We start from the raw sequence: 12,241 nt of genomic DNA, 5'->3' as shown, positions 1-12,241 counted from the left end.
AGCCTTTTGGTTCAATGCACTAACCCTCACCCCACCACATGGGAACTCCTGGCTCTGGGAGGGGCGTGAGGTCTAGTGGTTAGAGTGGGGTGGGGTGGGGTGGGATGGGGGTGCTGGGATGAGAGTCAGGACTCCTGTGTCCTGCTCAAGCTCTGGCAGGGGCATGGCTAAAGCCCTGTGTGGCCTTGAGCCCAGTGGCCTTTCTGGGAGCTGCCGGGCACTGGGGGGCCCTGGCTGCGGATCACTACTGCCACCTAGTGGGCTGCGTGCTCTGGTGGGTGCCAGGCTCTGGGGTGCCCATGGCGGGGGCAGGAGTTGTGTCCTACATGTGCCATGACGGAACAATCCCAGCCTGCACTTCAGGGGTCCCCAGGGCAGCTCTGGGGACATGGCCACCACCCCTGAGATAGGGCAGGAGCCACATCCCCCCACGTTATGGGTGGGTTAAATGGCTCTTGTGTTGGGGGTGAAAGTGGGACTCGAGAACACATGGGACTGGGAGGCAGGTTCCTGGGGTCTGCTCTGAGTCAGGGAGAGGGACTCAAGTCTCCTGGGTTCAATTATGAGATCGGATAAGAGAGTGGAGTCTAGTGGTTAGAGCAGGGGAGGCTGGGAGTCAGGACTCCTGGGTTCTCTGCTGAGCTCTGGGAGCGGAGTGGAGTCTAGTGGTAGGGACAGAGGAACACAAAACCAGGTTTCCCAGGTTCTGTTTCAGGGCTGAGTCACAGTGAGTCTGAGTCTCATGCCCTTGCTCCATGCCTCAGTTTCCCCAATGGGATGCATAGCTGGGCAGGGCTAGCAAACTGCATGGTATTACCAGGGCTTTGCCAACGGCTGTTTGGCATAGGCTGGGGGAAATTGCTCCTTCTGTCCTCCATGGCCGCAGGGTTGGCCCATGCCCTGGGGACCGGGGCTCTGCCTGGCTTGCTCCAGACAGGTGTCTTCACTGCTGTAACCTCAGTGCTCCCGGCAGGGAATTGACCTCCACTAAGCGCCGGATGGGATTAGCAGGTAGGGGTTAGGGGCCGCTGTGGGTAGGGGAATTAGACCAGCTTCTGCCATCTGGCTGGGGCCAGCACCTGAGGGCGTGGGCCCAAGGCAAGGGCCTTCACCTGTTCTGGATTGTCAGCGAGCAGGCAAAAGCTGGGTTCATGGGCTGCCTTCTCCCGCGGCCCAGCCCCGCCCTTGCTTTAAGCCACTAGGACCCCCCTCCCCTCCCAGAGCCAGAAATAGAACCCAGGAGTCCTGCCTCCCTCCCCGTCCCCCGTCCCTTGCGCTCGCCGTGGGGACTGAACAGAAGTTCTTGAAGCAGAAGTGTCAGAGAACCCCGGTCCCCCAGGCTGTAGTACAGGGACTGGCCACTAGAGAGCGACAGAGCCCCGCGGCATTTCTGTGGGGCCCACCAATATTTCACGTGTCCCCAGGGATGATTCTTAAAGTGCTGTGTCTGGAAGGGGCCCAGCGGGGGTGGGGGGAGGTCCGGGCTCTGAGCGGCTCCGCTGTTCGCACCCCCGGGCCCAGAAACACAGCGCGGTGGGGTCTTTCCACCCCGGCAGCCCGGGGGAGGCGAGAGAACCCAGGAGTCCGGCCCTTGTACCGCTCCCAGCCCCCGTCCTTCAGCACCAGCACCATGGACAGCGCAGGGTCCAGAGCAGGGCATGTCCCGCCGCTGTGACTGGCTGCAACTGTGTGTGGGTGAGTGTGTGTGTGGGTGTGAGCGTGTTACATGCCTCTCCCTCCTCTGCCTGTCCCAGGCCCTCCCTCTCCATCACCCCGGGCAGAGTTCTGGGCTGTGGCGGCCTCCTCCCAAGCTAACCCTGCCACTGCCAGCGTCCAGGTGGGAACACGCGTCACCCAGGCACGCACGCCAGGCTCGCGCACGCTCGCCGTGCACCCTGGCCAAGGTCTGCTCTCTGCCCCATCCGGTAACCGGTCTTCTGGAAGTGACCCTGTTACTGGGCCGGGCACCAAGGACCATGTGGTTCCGGGGGGCAGGCCCATGGCCTCCAAGACTCTGAGATTGGGCCTTCTGCATCCGTGGCCCCGTTTCTCTCTCCCTCTCTGTGGCTCCCTGCACACCATCCGTTACCGCACACCACGGCCACTCCCTCGTCACACACCAGTGCACACAAACACAGCTTCACGCGCACACACTCCCCACCACCAGCCAGACACCTGCCCCTGCAGGCAACACACCCCCACACCCACACACAGACACCCGCCTCCAGGCCCTGCTCTGCCGGCTGGGCCCAGCCCTAGCTATTGATTTCCTTTAACTGCCCCATTAGGCTGTGGATCGCCCTGGCCGCCCATCAAGTGCAGTTACGGCGCTGGCCCAGCCTATCGACCCGATGCTGCCTGGCCGTCCGTGCTGAGGCTGGTGCAGGACGGGGCCGGGCGCTGGCCCAAGCCACGAACTGCCCTGGAGACCAGACGCCACCCGTCACCCCCGACAGCTGTCTGCGCCAATCGCCGCAGAGACCAGAGTCACCCCGGGCTTGCGTCTCCCCAGAACCCAGGCCCCATGCTGATGGATCTACTTGACGATGAGAGTCCCATGGTCTCCAACCTCCCCAGCAGCAGGCAACCCACCTTTGCAAATCTCCCTGGCTTACGAAAACTACCAGGGGATTGTTACGGGCCAGGCCCTCTGTCACGGAGTCCCTGGGCGATGCTCTGGAACTGCTCCCCATGAAGCCAGTCAGGACTCTGGGGTAGTCACCTTTCTGTGAGCAGCCTGTCTTCAGGACACACAGCTCACCCGGCTTCCACCTTCCTGGGTCTGACCTTGGAGCATTCAGCATCCTCTGCCCCTCCGTGCGCTTCCCCCCAGCGAGTCCGCTCAGGCAGGGCTCCTAGGGAAGCCAGAGGGTCCTGCACCCCAACTTCGCAGTCAGACGGGACTCTCAGCCAGCCAGTAAAACAGAAGGTTTATTAGACGACAGGAACATGGTCTAAAACAGAGCTTGCAGGTGCAGAGAACAGGACCCCTCAGCTGGGTCCATTTTGGGGGGCAGTGAGCCAGACAACCCCGTCTGCACTTCACTCCATGTCCCAGCCAGCCCCAAACTGAAAACTCCCTCCAGCCCCTCCTCCTCTGGGCTTTGTTCCTTTCCCGGGCCAGGAGGTCACCTGATTCCTTTGTTCTCCAACCCTTCAGCTCTCACCTTGCAGGGGGGGAAGGGCCCAGGCCATCAGTTGCCAGGAAACAGGGTGTCGGCCATTCTCTGTGTCCAGACTCCTGCACACACCTGCCCTCTAGGGCTCTGCAATGATCATACACCCTTACTCCACCCCCTAGATACTTAAGAACTGCCTAGGGGAAACTGAGGCACCCCCACACTATTCAGAGGAAACATTAAGAACAGTCCCACTTCGTCACACCCTCCGCTTTACAGCTCCTCTGAAATGCAGCAACTCCCTGCAGCCCAGCGCCCCCTAGTGCTGCACTGGGGTCAGCCCTGACTGCCCAGGGGAGAGCGCCCCCTACTGAGCCCCGTCCTGAAGCAGCAACCTCCTCTGCAGTGTGGTTTGTGAATTCAGAACATGGGGCAGGGGGAAAAGGGGCAGACCAGAGCCAGACCGCCATTGAGCAGAGCCCCCCTCCCCAGGAGCACCCCCCTGCCCACCCCAGGCCATGCGCCCAGCGGCCTCCCCTGGAGCAGCCCCCACCACACCGCTCCGTCGCCCCCATGAATATTTCATCCCTGCTCATTTCCCTGACGTGGCCGCGGACACGGCACCATTAGCTCTGGAGCCTGGATTTTTCTAGGCCTTGGGGAGGGAGGGGGGAATGGGGACGAGCAGGAGGGTTATGCTCCCCCTCCCCACAGAAACTGACCCCTCTGGGCATCGCCAGAGCCCAAATTCCCCACTGCCAGACACCAAGGACTCACCCCCCAGCCTCTTATTCCAGCCCCCCAACTGCCCAATGCTGGAGACCACCAGCCCCTTATTCAGGCCCCCAAATGCCCAGTGCTGGGGACCCCAGACCCTTATCCCAGCCCCCCAACTGCCCAATGCTGGCGACTCCCAGCCCCTTATTCAGGCCCCCAACTGCCCAATGCTGGGGAACCCCAGCCCCTTATTCAGGCCCCCAACTGCCCAGTGCTGGGGAACCCCAGCCCCCAGGCCCCCTCGCCCCTTCCCCAGCCAGGTGGAAATTCCTGGACGAGCCCCCGTTGTGGGGGAGGGGGGCAGAAGCAACAGCTTGGCAGCTCTTCTAAGAGCAATGACAGCCCCCCCGCCCCGGCCCCCCGGGACCAGACACTGCCTGATCAATAATGCATCCGGCTCTTAACATATGTCAGGGCTGGCGGGGGAGGGGAGAGACGGGCAGGCGGGAGGGGGGGTCGAGGCAAGTGGAGACCGGGAGCGAGGCCACGGGGGGGAGGGGAGGAGAGAGAGGTGGGGGAAGAGGGGGTGGCTGCAGGAGGGGGGAAGGGGAGGCCCCCTCGGGGAAGGGCTTAGAGGCAGGGGGAGGAGGCCGGAGGGGGGAGGGCTGCAGAGGAAGGGCGGGGGGGAAGGGGTGGGAGGAAGCTGCCAGGGGAGGGGGGCTGGGAAGAGCTGAGCTAGCGTTACTGACTCCCTGTCAGTCTTTCTGCCCCCCCAGGTTCCCTGCGCTGTCAGCTGATGCAGCCAGCCCAGCTCAGGGCACCAGATGCTGTGGACTCCTGGAGGGAAAGGGTTAACAATTAATCCTGCCCTTAATCCAAAAGCAATTAGCCTTGGGAGGACCTGGCTCCCCACCCCCAGCCCTCTGGAGCTTCCTGGGGTCCGATTGGGACCCATCCTGCACCAGGGGAGGAAGGGGCTGGGAACCCAGGACTCCTGGGATCTATTCCCAGCACCACCACCGACTCCATGGGTGAGCCACTTAATCACTCCGTGCCTCAGTTTCCCTTTCTGTACAGCAGGGATAATAATTCTTCCTTTGGCTGCATGGGTTATTGAGCTGTTCAGGAGAGGGACTGTCTCTCATAGGGGGCCCTGATCTCGGGTGGGCGTCTATGCCGTGCCCGGCCCAATGAGGGCCTGATCCCAGTCGGGGTTTGTGCATTGCCTGGCACAAGGGGGCCCATACAGATTGGAAACTCCGCAATACAAACAACAATAACTCCGGGGTCATCGAGCCCTGCTGGGCCCTCGCTAACCCAGGAGCTAACCCCCCCCAGACTGCTGTCTACACTCGTGCTTGCAACAGTGTAGAGGGAGGGAAACAGGCTGGTGCAGAGGGAGAGGCCGCAGGATTGCCAGCATGGGAGAGGTGTGTGTGAAAATTGCATGGAGAGAGGGCCAGAGTTAAGGGGACTCTAGGGACAGGGTCTGAGGGAAGGGGGGGCAGTGGGTGGTACGGGGGGCACACGGGCAGCGAGCAGTGGATGTGTTGGGGGCGTGTGGGGTTGGGGGGCAGCCGCAGGGGGAATGGTGGGGGCTCATGGGTGTGTGGGCAGGGGGGCACATTGGGGGAGCGGGTTGATGTGATAGTGGATGGTGGGGGGTGACAGGGGAACGGGGGCAGCAGGTGGTGGGAGGCACATGGGGTGGGGCAGTGGGGGAGCACACGGGGTGGGGGCAGGGGCTGAAGCGGAGCTCAGCGGAGCTGGGCCCTGGGGGCTGCGGGGCTGGAAGGGTTAAACCCCCGGCCCCGGGCGGGGAGGGGGGGTGTCCCGCGGTTGCCGCAGCAGCGGGGAGCCGGGCGGAGCAGCCCCCCGTCCCCGGGGGCCATGGGCTGGCGAGGCCGGGCCGCCCAGCCGGGATCTCGGCCCCCCCCCCGCCGCCGCGCGGGAGCGGAGCCGGCGACGCGCAGAGGCGGCTGCATCCCCGGGAGCCGGGCAGGCGGGGGCAGCATGGGGGGGGCGGGAGGCCCCGGGGCCCCGGGACCCCCCAGCTAAGCGGGAAGCGGGAGCTCGCCGGGGCCGGGCGGTCGGGCGCAGGCGGCGGCGGCTGGCGAGGATGGAGCCGGGCGCGCACCTGGGCTGATCCCCGCGGGGGGCTGCGCGGCGTCTCGCGAAGCCCCGGGGGGGCTGAGACCCCCAGGCGTGGTGGGGGGGCACACCTGAGCCGCCCCGCCCCGCCCTGCCCCCCCCCGCGCTGGGCAGCTGGGCCGGGCGCCGCCGCTGCCAGGGGCCTGGTGGCTGCCAAGTTTTGTGGCAGGAGACGCGAGTGAAGGATCCTCGCTCCCCCCCCCCCCGCAGCCAGCTCCCCCCCCCCGCAGCCACCACCCCTCCCTCGGCTCCATCGCTGGCTCGGGGGCGCCCGGGGCCTGCTGGCTGTGGGGAGATGGACGACTCGGGGATTATCCGCAGGCGACGGCTCCAGGTAAGGGGGGCTGGGACCCCGCGCATGGCATGGGAGGGGGTGCTGTGGTTTTGTGGGTGTCTGGTCCCCCTCCCCTGCTGGCTCACGGACGGGGGAGGAGCCCTGACGGATCCAGGGTGCCACCCCCTCCCCCCGCTGCTAATGCACCCTGCAGTACAGCCGTGTGGGTCTGTCTGGGTGCCGCCCTCCCATAGATCCCCTCCCTGCCCCCCCCCCCCACGCTAAAATGGGGACATTGGGCCCCGGGACCACGTTTGGTGGGCGTCCTTGGGGTGAGGGTGCTGTTTGGGGTCACCCCACCCATGCATCCCCTCCTGTGGTGGGGCGCTGTGGTATCTGGGGGTCTCTCCAGTCTGTTTTCCAGGTGTCCCCCACTTTGAGAGACCCTCCCCCACCCAAGGCCATGAACCCCCCCACCCCGGGAACTTTCTAGGGCGCACAGGGGCTGTGGAGCAGGGGGCGGGTGCTGCAGGGCGTGGGGTGTGTGAATGGGGCTCTGTGGGGTGGGCACTGTTAGAGTCGGGCATGGCAGGCTGGTGGAGACAGAAAGCGAGGGAGTGGCAAAGGGTGAAATGAGGGGGCACAGCTGCTCTGAGCTCCCCACTGCACCTCAGGGTGCCTGGGCGGAGCTGGCTGTTCAGGGTGGGCCGCGTCGAGCGATGTCGAGAGGTCTGGCACCGAACGGGGCAAGGCGCTCCCTGCCTGCCATGAGCGGGCGATGGGGTCCATTCTGAATCTGGTGTTTGGCTGGTGGGTTCTGATGCCAGGTCAGCTGGGAGTGTGTGTGTGGGAGGTGTTGGCATAGGACAGCTAGGTGGCAACATGCGCAAATGGTCTCTGTCTGGCCACTGAGAGTGGAATGGGGCCTAGTGGTTAGAGCTAGGGGTGGGATGGGAGTCAGGACTCCTGAGTTCTATTCCCAGATCTTTCCCCTCCTCCATGCCTCAGTTTCCCCCTCTGTACAGGGGGGATAATGACCCCAACACCCCGGGGTGGGGGAGAGTCATGGAGCTGATCTGAGTAATGTCTGTAAAGTGCATTGATCTGGGTGGGGCAAGCGCAGCCCCCATCTGTTATTATATATGCGGGGGGAATGGGGGAGGGGCCAGAGGCCCACCCTGTCCCCAGGCCCAGTGTGCAGCATCAGGATCCTCCCCACCCTGCTAGCACCTGGGATGGAAACCTCTCTCCCGCCGTGGGGCTCGCAGGGCCCTCGGGACCGGCCTGTCGGCAGCTCTGCCAAGGCGGTAAACATGTTTGTTTCATTTCAGTGCCTGTGGATCCCACACTGGGCTGGGCTATGACACCCAGCGGGGATCAGAACCGCTGGCCCAGTCCGGCCCAGTCAAGATCCTCTGCAGTTGGGGGTGTGAGTCTTGAGCCTGATTCTGGCCCAATTCCAGAGCGGGGGAGGTCACTCCAGCTCCCCCAAATCCCCACCCCACACTCTGAGTTGCACTCAGAGCTCGTATTCTTCACTTCCTGTCTAGAACTGTTAAAAAAGCCCCACGCCATGCCCCACTTTAGGCTCCCTCTTTGCATTCCCCATAGTCCTGGGCCATGTCCCATCCCCTTGTGCAATCCAGAGCAGCCTCGGGGCTACTCTAACATCTTCCACTTGCTGCTGGGAGGCAGCGAACAGCCAGAGCAGTCAGCTGGACTGCAGGGCTGCCAGCTGGAGATGCCCCCCTGCTCAGGGATGATCCTTGGGGGGCCATTCCCCCCACTTTCAGACTCCTTTGGGCTGCCGGAGAGGCCTAGAAGAGTGTCAAGGAGAGTTGGGCCTAGAGAGAGCGGGAGTGACACGGCTGCAGTGGGGACAACACCCACCTGCCCCCACTGCGGGGCCTGCTTCTGGGATCCCCAGAATCACCCCCCTGCCCCCTCCCCCCATCACTGGACAACGCCGAACCCTCTGGAGATCAGAACCCACGGCACCAACTGCACTGAGCTGACCCCGGGAAGTTAATGGCAGGGGGTCCAAGACATCCTCTTCCCCTCCTCCTCCAGGACGACAATCCCCAGAATGCCTCTGGGCTGAAACTGACCTGTGGAACTCATGGCCACTTGTGCAGCCATTGGCGGGGGAAACCCCCACCCCCCTCACACGGAGGCTTCCGCCATTTCTTCCCCGGCAGATTCAGGCCCAGAAATTTCCAAAAGCGGCCCCTGGTTTGGGGTGTCAGGTTCTCCCCAAACCAGAGCCAGCCCTGGAGAGGGGTAGGGAGGCTGCTCACGATGGATTGGTGTAACAGTGGAGCCCAGGAACCCCAGGCCAGGGTGCCAAGTGCAGGGCAAACAAGTGACAAATGCTACAGGGGGCTGCTGGGCAGGGTCCGCAGGAGCTGTGAGAACGCTGCAGCACGCAGGGTAATCTGCCCCCGTGACCTCGCCTCCTGACCCCTGGTGGCTTTAAGCCCTGAAGCATGATGGTGACCAGCCCTCCTAAAATTGCCCTTACTGTGAGTGGTGATTACTTCGCTCCTGCGGAATCAGGTGGCTCTGCTGGATTTTTAAAAAAGTCTCCCTTCATAACCCATTCCCTCCCTCCCCCCACAGCCCCCTCATGAGTTTACTTTGCTTTTCTCTGGGCCTCTTTCCAGTTCAACAATACTTGATCAGGAAGAGAGCAGTTAAAAGGGGCTCTGCCTTTTGAGATCAGGGCCCTGCCTTGCTTGGCCTAACAATCTGGGGAAACCGAGGAATGGAGCGGCAAAGTGCTTTGCCTAAGGCCGTCCCGGGAACTGAACCCAGGACTCCTAGCCCTTTGCCTTGAGCACCAAACTATCTTGATCCGCCTCCAGAGTCTCAGAGCACAAGGTGGAGCTGCTCTGACTAAACGTGGGATGTTGGAAATTCGGATCCATATTGTTTTTATTATTATTAGGTGCATTACGGTAGTGCCCGGGAGCCCAGTCGTGGCCCAGAACCCCATTGAGCTGGGCACTGTATGCTATTTATTAGGAGCACTATGGTAGCACCTAGGAACCCAGTCGTGGCTCAGAACCCCATCGTGCTTGGCGCTGTACAGACACAGACCAGACGGACAGGCCCTGCCCTGGGGAGCTTCCCAGCAAAGTAGAAGACAAAGAACAACAGGTGGATTCAGACAGACGAGGGAGCCCCCAGGGAAAAGGGTTCTCAGTGTTGCACCCGGGTTCCATCTTTGGGGGCAGAGCTCCTGGTGCCGGGAGAGATCCCAGATGCATCATTGGCACGGTTCGATTTTCATGGCTCCCTGCCTTCTGCCGGAGCCGGGAGGGGCCGGGTTGGGGGCCGGAGATGAGCCGCACCGGAAATGTGCGGCTTTTCATCTGGCGTGACAGGGATCTTTAGCTCGGTGCCTCTTTCGTTGCAGGGCTAAGCTGCGGGGGAGGAGGGGTTCTGCCCCTCTTGGCTGTAGACTGCTCTGCCCCATAGGGCAAGCAGGTCCGGGCTTGCAGCAGTGGGCCTGTGCACAGGGGAGAGTCTGCAGGGCCACAGCCTAAGCTGGGCCTGGCCCTGTTTGTTTTGTGGATGGGTGACGCACACATTTTGGTGATTTAGGTCCCTTAGCATTTTTTGTAAGAGAGCAGGGGGAAGTGTCAGCTCCAGGGTCCTGGCCAGATTGGAGCAGGGCAAATTCTAGTCACGATTCCCCCAGTTGTGTGAAGGATTTTAATACATTTCCTGTGCTGAACGCCTGTCTCGTGGGGCTGTGAAAAAACTGCCACACCTCGCCTCCAGAGGCGGCTGCATTTCAGCACCGGGCGAGGGATCCCTGTATAAACAGCCCCTGCACCCCACCCCAAAAGTGTCTGCTTCTCAGCCCCGGCTGATGGATCCCAGTATAAACAACCCCTGTGCCCCACCCCAGAAGTGGCTGCATCTCAGTATGGGCAAGGGATCACCGTATAACCAAACCTCAACTCTTACTCCAGAGGTGACTGGATTTTGGTGCTGGGTGAGGGCTCCCTATATAAACAGCCCCACCCCAGAGGCAACTGCCTCTCATCACTGAATGAGCAATCCCTGGGGATGCGTATCTATATAGAGCCTGAGGAGTCACACTTCGCTCTTAGCATACATGGATCGCAACGTGTTCGACAAAGGACAGCTGTGTCATTATTCCCATTTAGTAGATGGGGAAACTGAGGCACAGGGTGGGGCTTGCCCAAACCTACTCCACTGGCCAGAGGCAGAGCTGGGGGGTCAGTTACAGGCCTGGGAAGTTGGGGTGGGGGTGGCAGGACATGGGAGGGGGGGTCCAAGGGGACATCAGGAGGTGTGAGCCCCATTGCTGGTGGCTGGTGCTGGTGGGGGGAACGGCAGCCCCATAAGTAGTGGCTTTGTGGACTGGGAGCCCCAAGGCTGCTGGCTGTTGGTGGCACAAGCAGATTGTATGCAGTTCTGGGGGGCTGTGTGGGGCATTGGGGAACTGTGGGGCAGTTGAGGGGGTTATGGGCTGTGGGTCATTTAAGGGGGTGGGGACAGTGCAGAGCATGGGGGCTGTGGGGAATTTGAGGGGTCATGGGGGGATGTGCGGGGTGGTGGTGGGCTGTGGGGCATTTGAGGGGGTCGTGGGGGGCTCTTCAGGGTTTCGGGGGGGCGATGGGGCATTTGAAGGGGTTGTGGGGGGCTGTGCAGGGAGTGGAGGGCTGTAGGGCATTTGAGGAGGTTGTGGGGGGGCGATGTGAGATGTGGGGCAGGGCTGAGGAGTACTCAGAGTGTCTGTGGGTGCAGTGCGAGAAGTCTAGGGGCGCTGGGCAGGGACATTTGGGGGAGGTATTATCCCATTGCTGGAGGGTGGGGAATCAGATGCCAGCGCAGCCCTACACACACACACCCCCGCCCAGCTGTATCTCCCGCCCTGGGGGGAGGGATCAGATGGCGGGGGGCAAGTTCCCGGCAGCGGGCGCGGTTTTGGGAACTTGCGGGCACAGCAGCTGCTGGTGCTGGAGGGAAGCCCAGTCCCCCCCCGCCCCCCCTGCTCTGGAGTGGTGGGGGAGGGAGAAATCTGCCTCCATCCCGAGGAAGTCCTCGGGCTACCAGCAGGGGGCTCTGTGGGAAGTGGGGCAGGAGCTCTGGCTGTGGGGTGGGGGTGTCTCCTGGCTACTCCAGTCCTGGTCTCTCCCAGCAGGGGGCGCTGTGGGGGGGCTGGATTTAGGGCGGGGGCCCCATATTTCGGATAATGACCAGGTCCCAGCAACGCCCCCCCTCCATCCTTGTGGGGGGTGGGGGGCGCCTGTCCCTTTAAGGCCTGTGCTGGCCGCACACTGCGGGGGAGGGGAGCCCACGGGTGCTGCAATGCGACTGGAGGAGCCGGGAAGCAGCGCCAGGGCCCGATCCTGCTGGGGGCTGAGCATCTTCCCCGCACCCCGCTGGCCCCGGCTCCCTGGAGGCCTGGACCCCAGGGAGCGAATTAACCCCTGCGGTGCTATCTTGGGGTCCTGCGGCTGATGCCCCCCTCCCCAAAATGGTCTCAGCTGTGGGGATCAGTGGGGGTGTGTGTGTCAGAGACGTGGGTGGGGCTTTCTTCTCCCAGCTGGAGTGGGCTGGTGGGAAGGAGCACCCTGGGGTGGGGGAGCGGGGCACACGTGTCTGGGGGTGTTGTACACCCAGAGGGGTTTGTTCTACACGCAAACACAGAGAAATGTTACACACAGACACACAGAATTGTTCTCCACACAGATCCACTGAAATATCTCACGCACCCGGACACGGAATTTTTCCACGCACACCCGGATACACGCAAGCCGCGGTCCTGGGGTGTGACACGCCTAGGGAAACGTTACACACAAAGGGAAACGCTGCACACACACGGTCAGAAATATGACCCACCGAACATGAGGAAGGAAGGTAACTGGGGAATTGTACACATGACACACACCAGGGAGTGTTCCCCATAGACAGACCCACATGGGGTTGTGACACGGATTTC

General features: G+C 62.6%; 1 protein-coding gene across 3 annotated transcripts in view; it reads left to right on the top strand.

Annotated features, from left to right (window-relative positions):
* The first annotated feature begins 4,623 nt into the window (after positions 1-4,623).
* MAST1 (microtubule associated serine/threonine kinase 1) overlaps positions 4,624-12,241 on the top strand; it is a 48,407-nt gene continuing 40,789 nt past the window's right edge. Inside the window, exon 1 of one of the 3 annotated variants that reach the window (XM_075121424.1) lies at positions 4,624-4,867. In XM_075121424.1, the coding sequence (XP_074977525.1) occupies positions 4,661-4,867 (207 nt within the window). In that variant the 5' untranslated portion in view covers positions 4,624-4,660. Of the gene's footprint in view, positions 4,868-5,242; positions 5,267-6,154; positions 6,322-12,241 lie in introns of those variants that run through there. The other 2 variants (XM_075121425.1, XM_048831818.2) reach the window with 2 other exon arrangements.

This window comes from Caretta caretta, chromosome 20, assembly GCF_965140235.1.
Source record: "Caretta caretta isolate rCarCar2 chromosome 20, rCarCar1.hap1, whole genome shotgun sequence".
In the NCBI taxonomy this organism is placed as follows: Eukaryota; Metazoa; Chordata; order Testudines; family Cheloniidae; genus Caretta; species Caretta caretta.
Note: the sequence above shows the minus strand (reverse complement) of the source record. Positions and strands in the feature narration are given on the sequence as shown.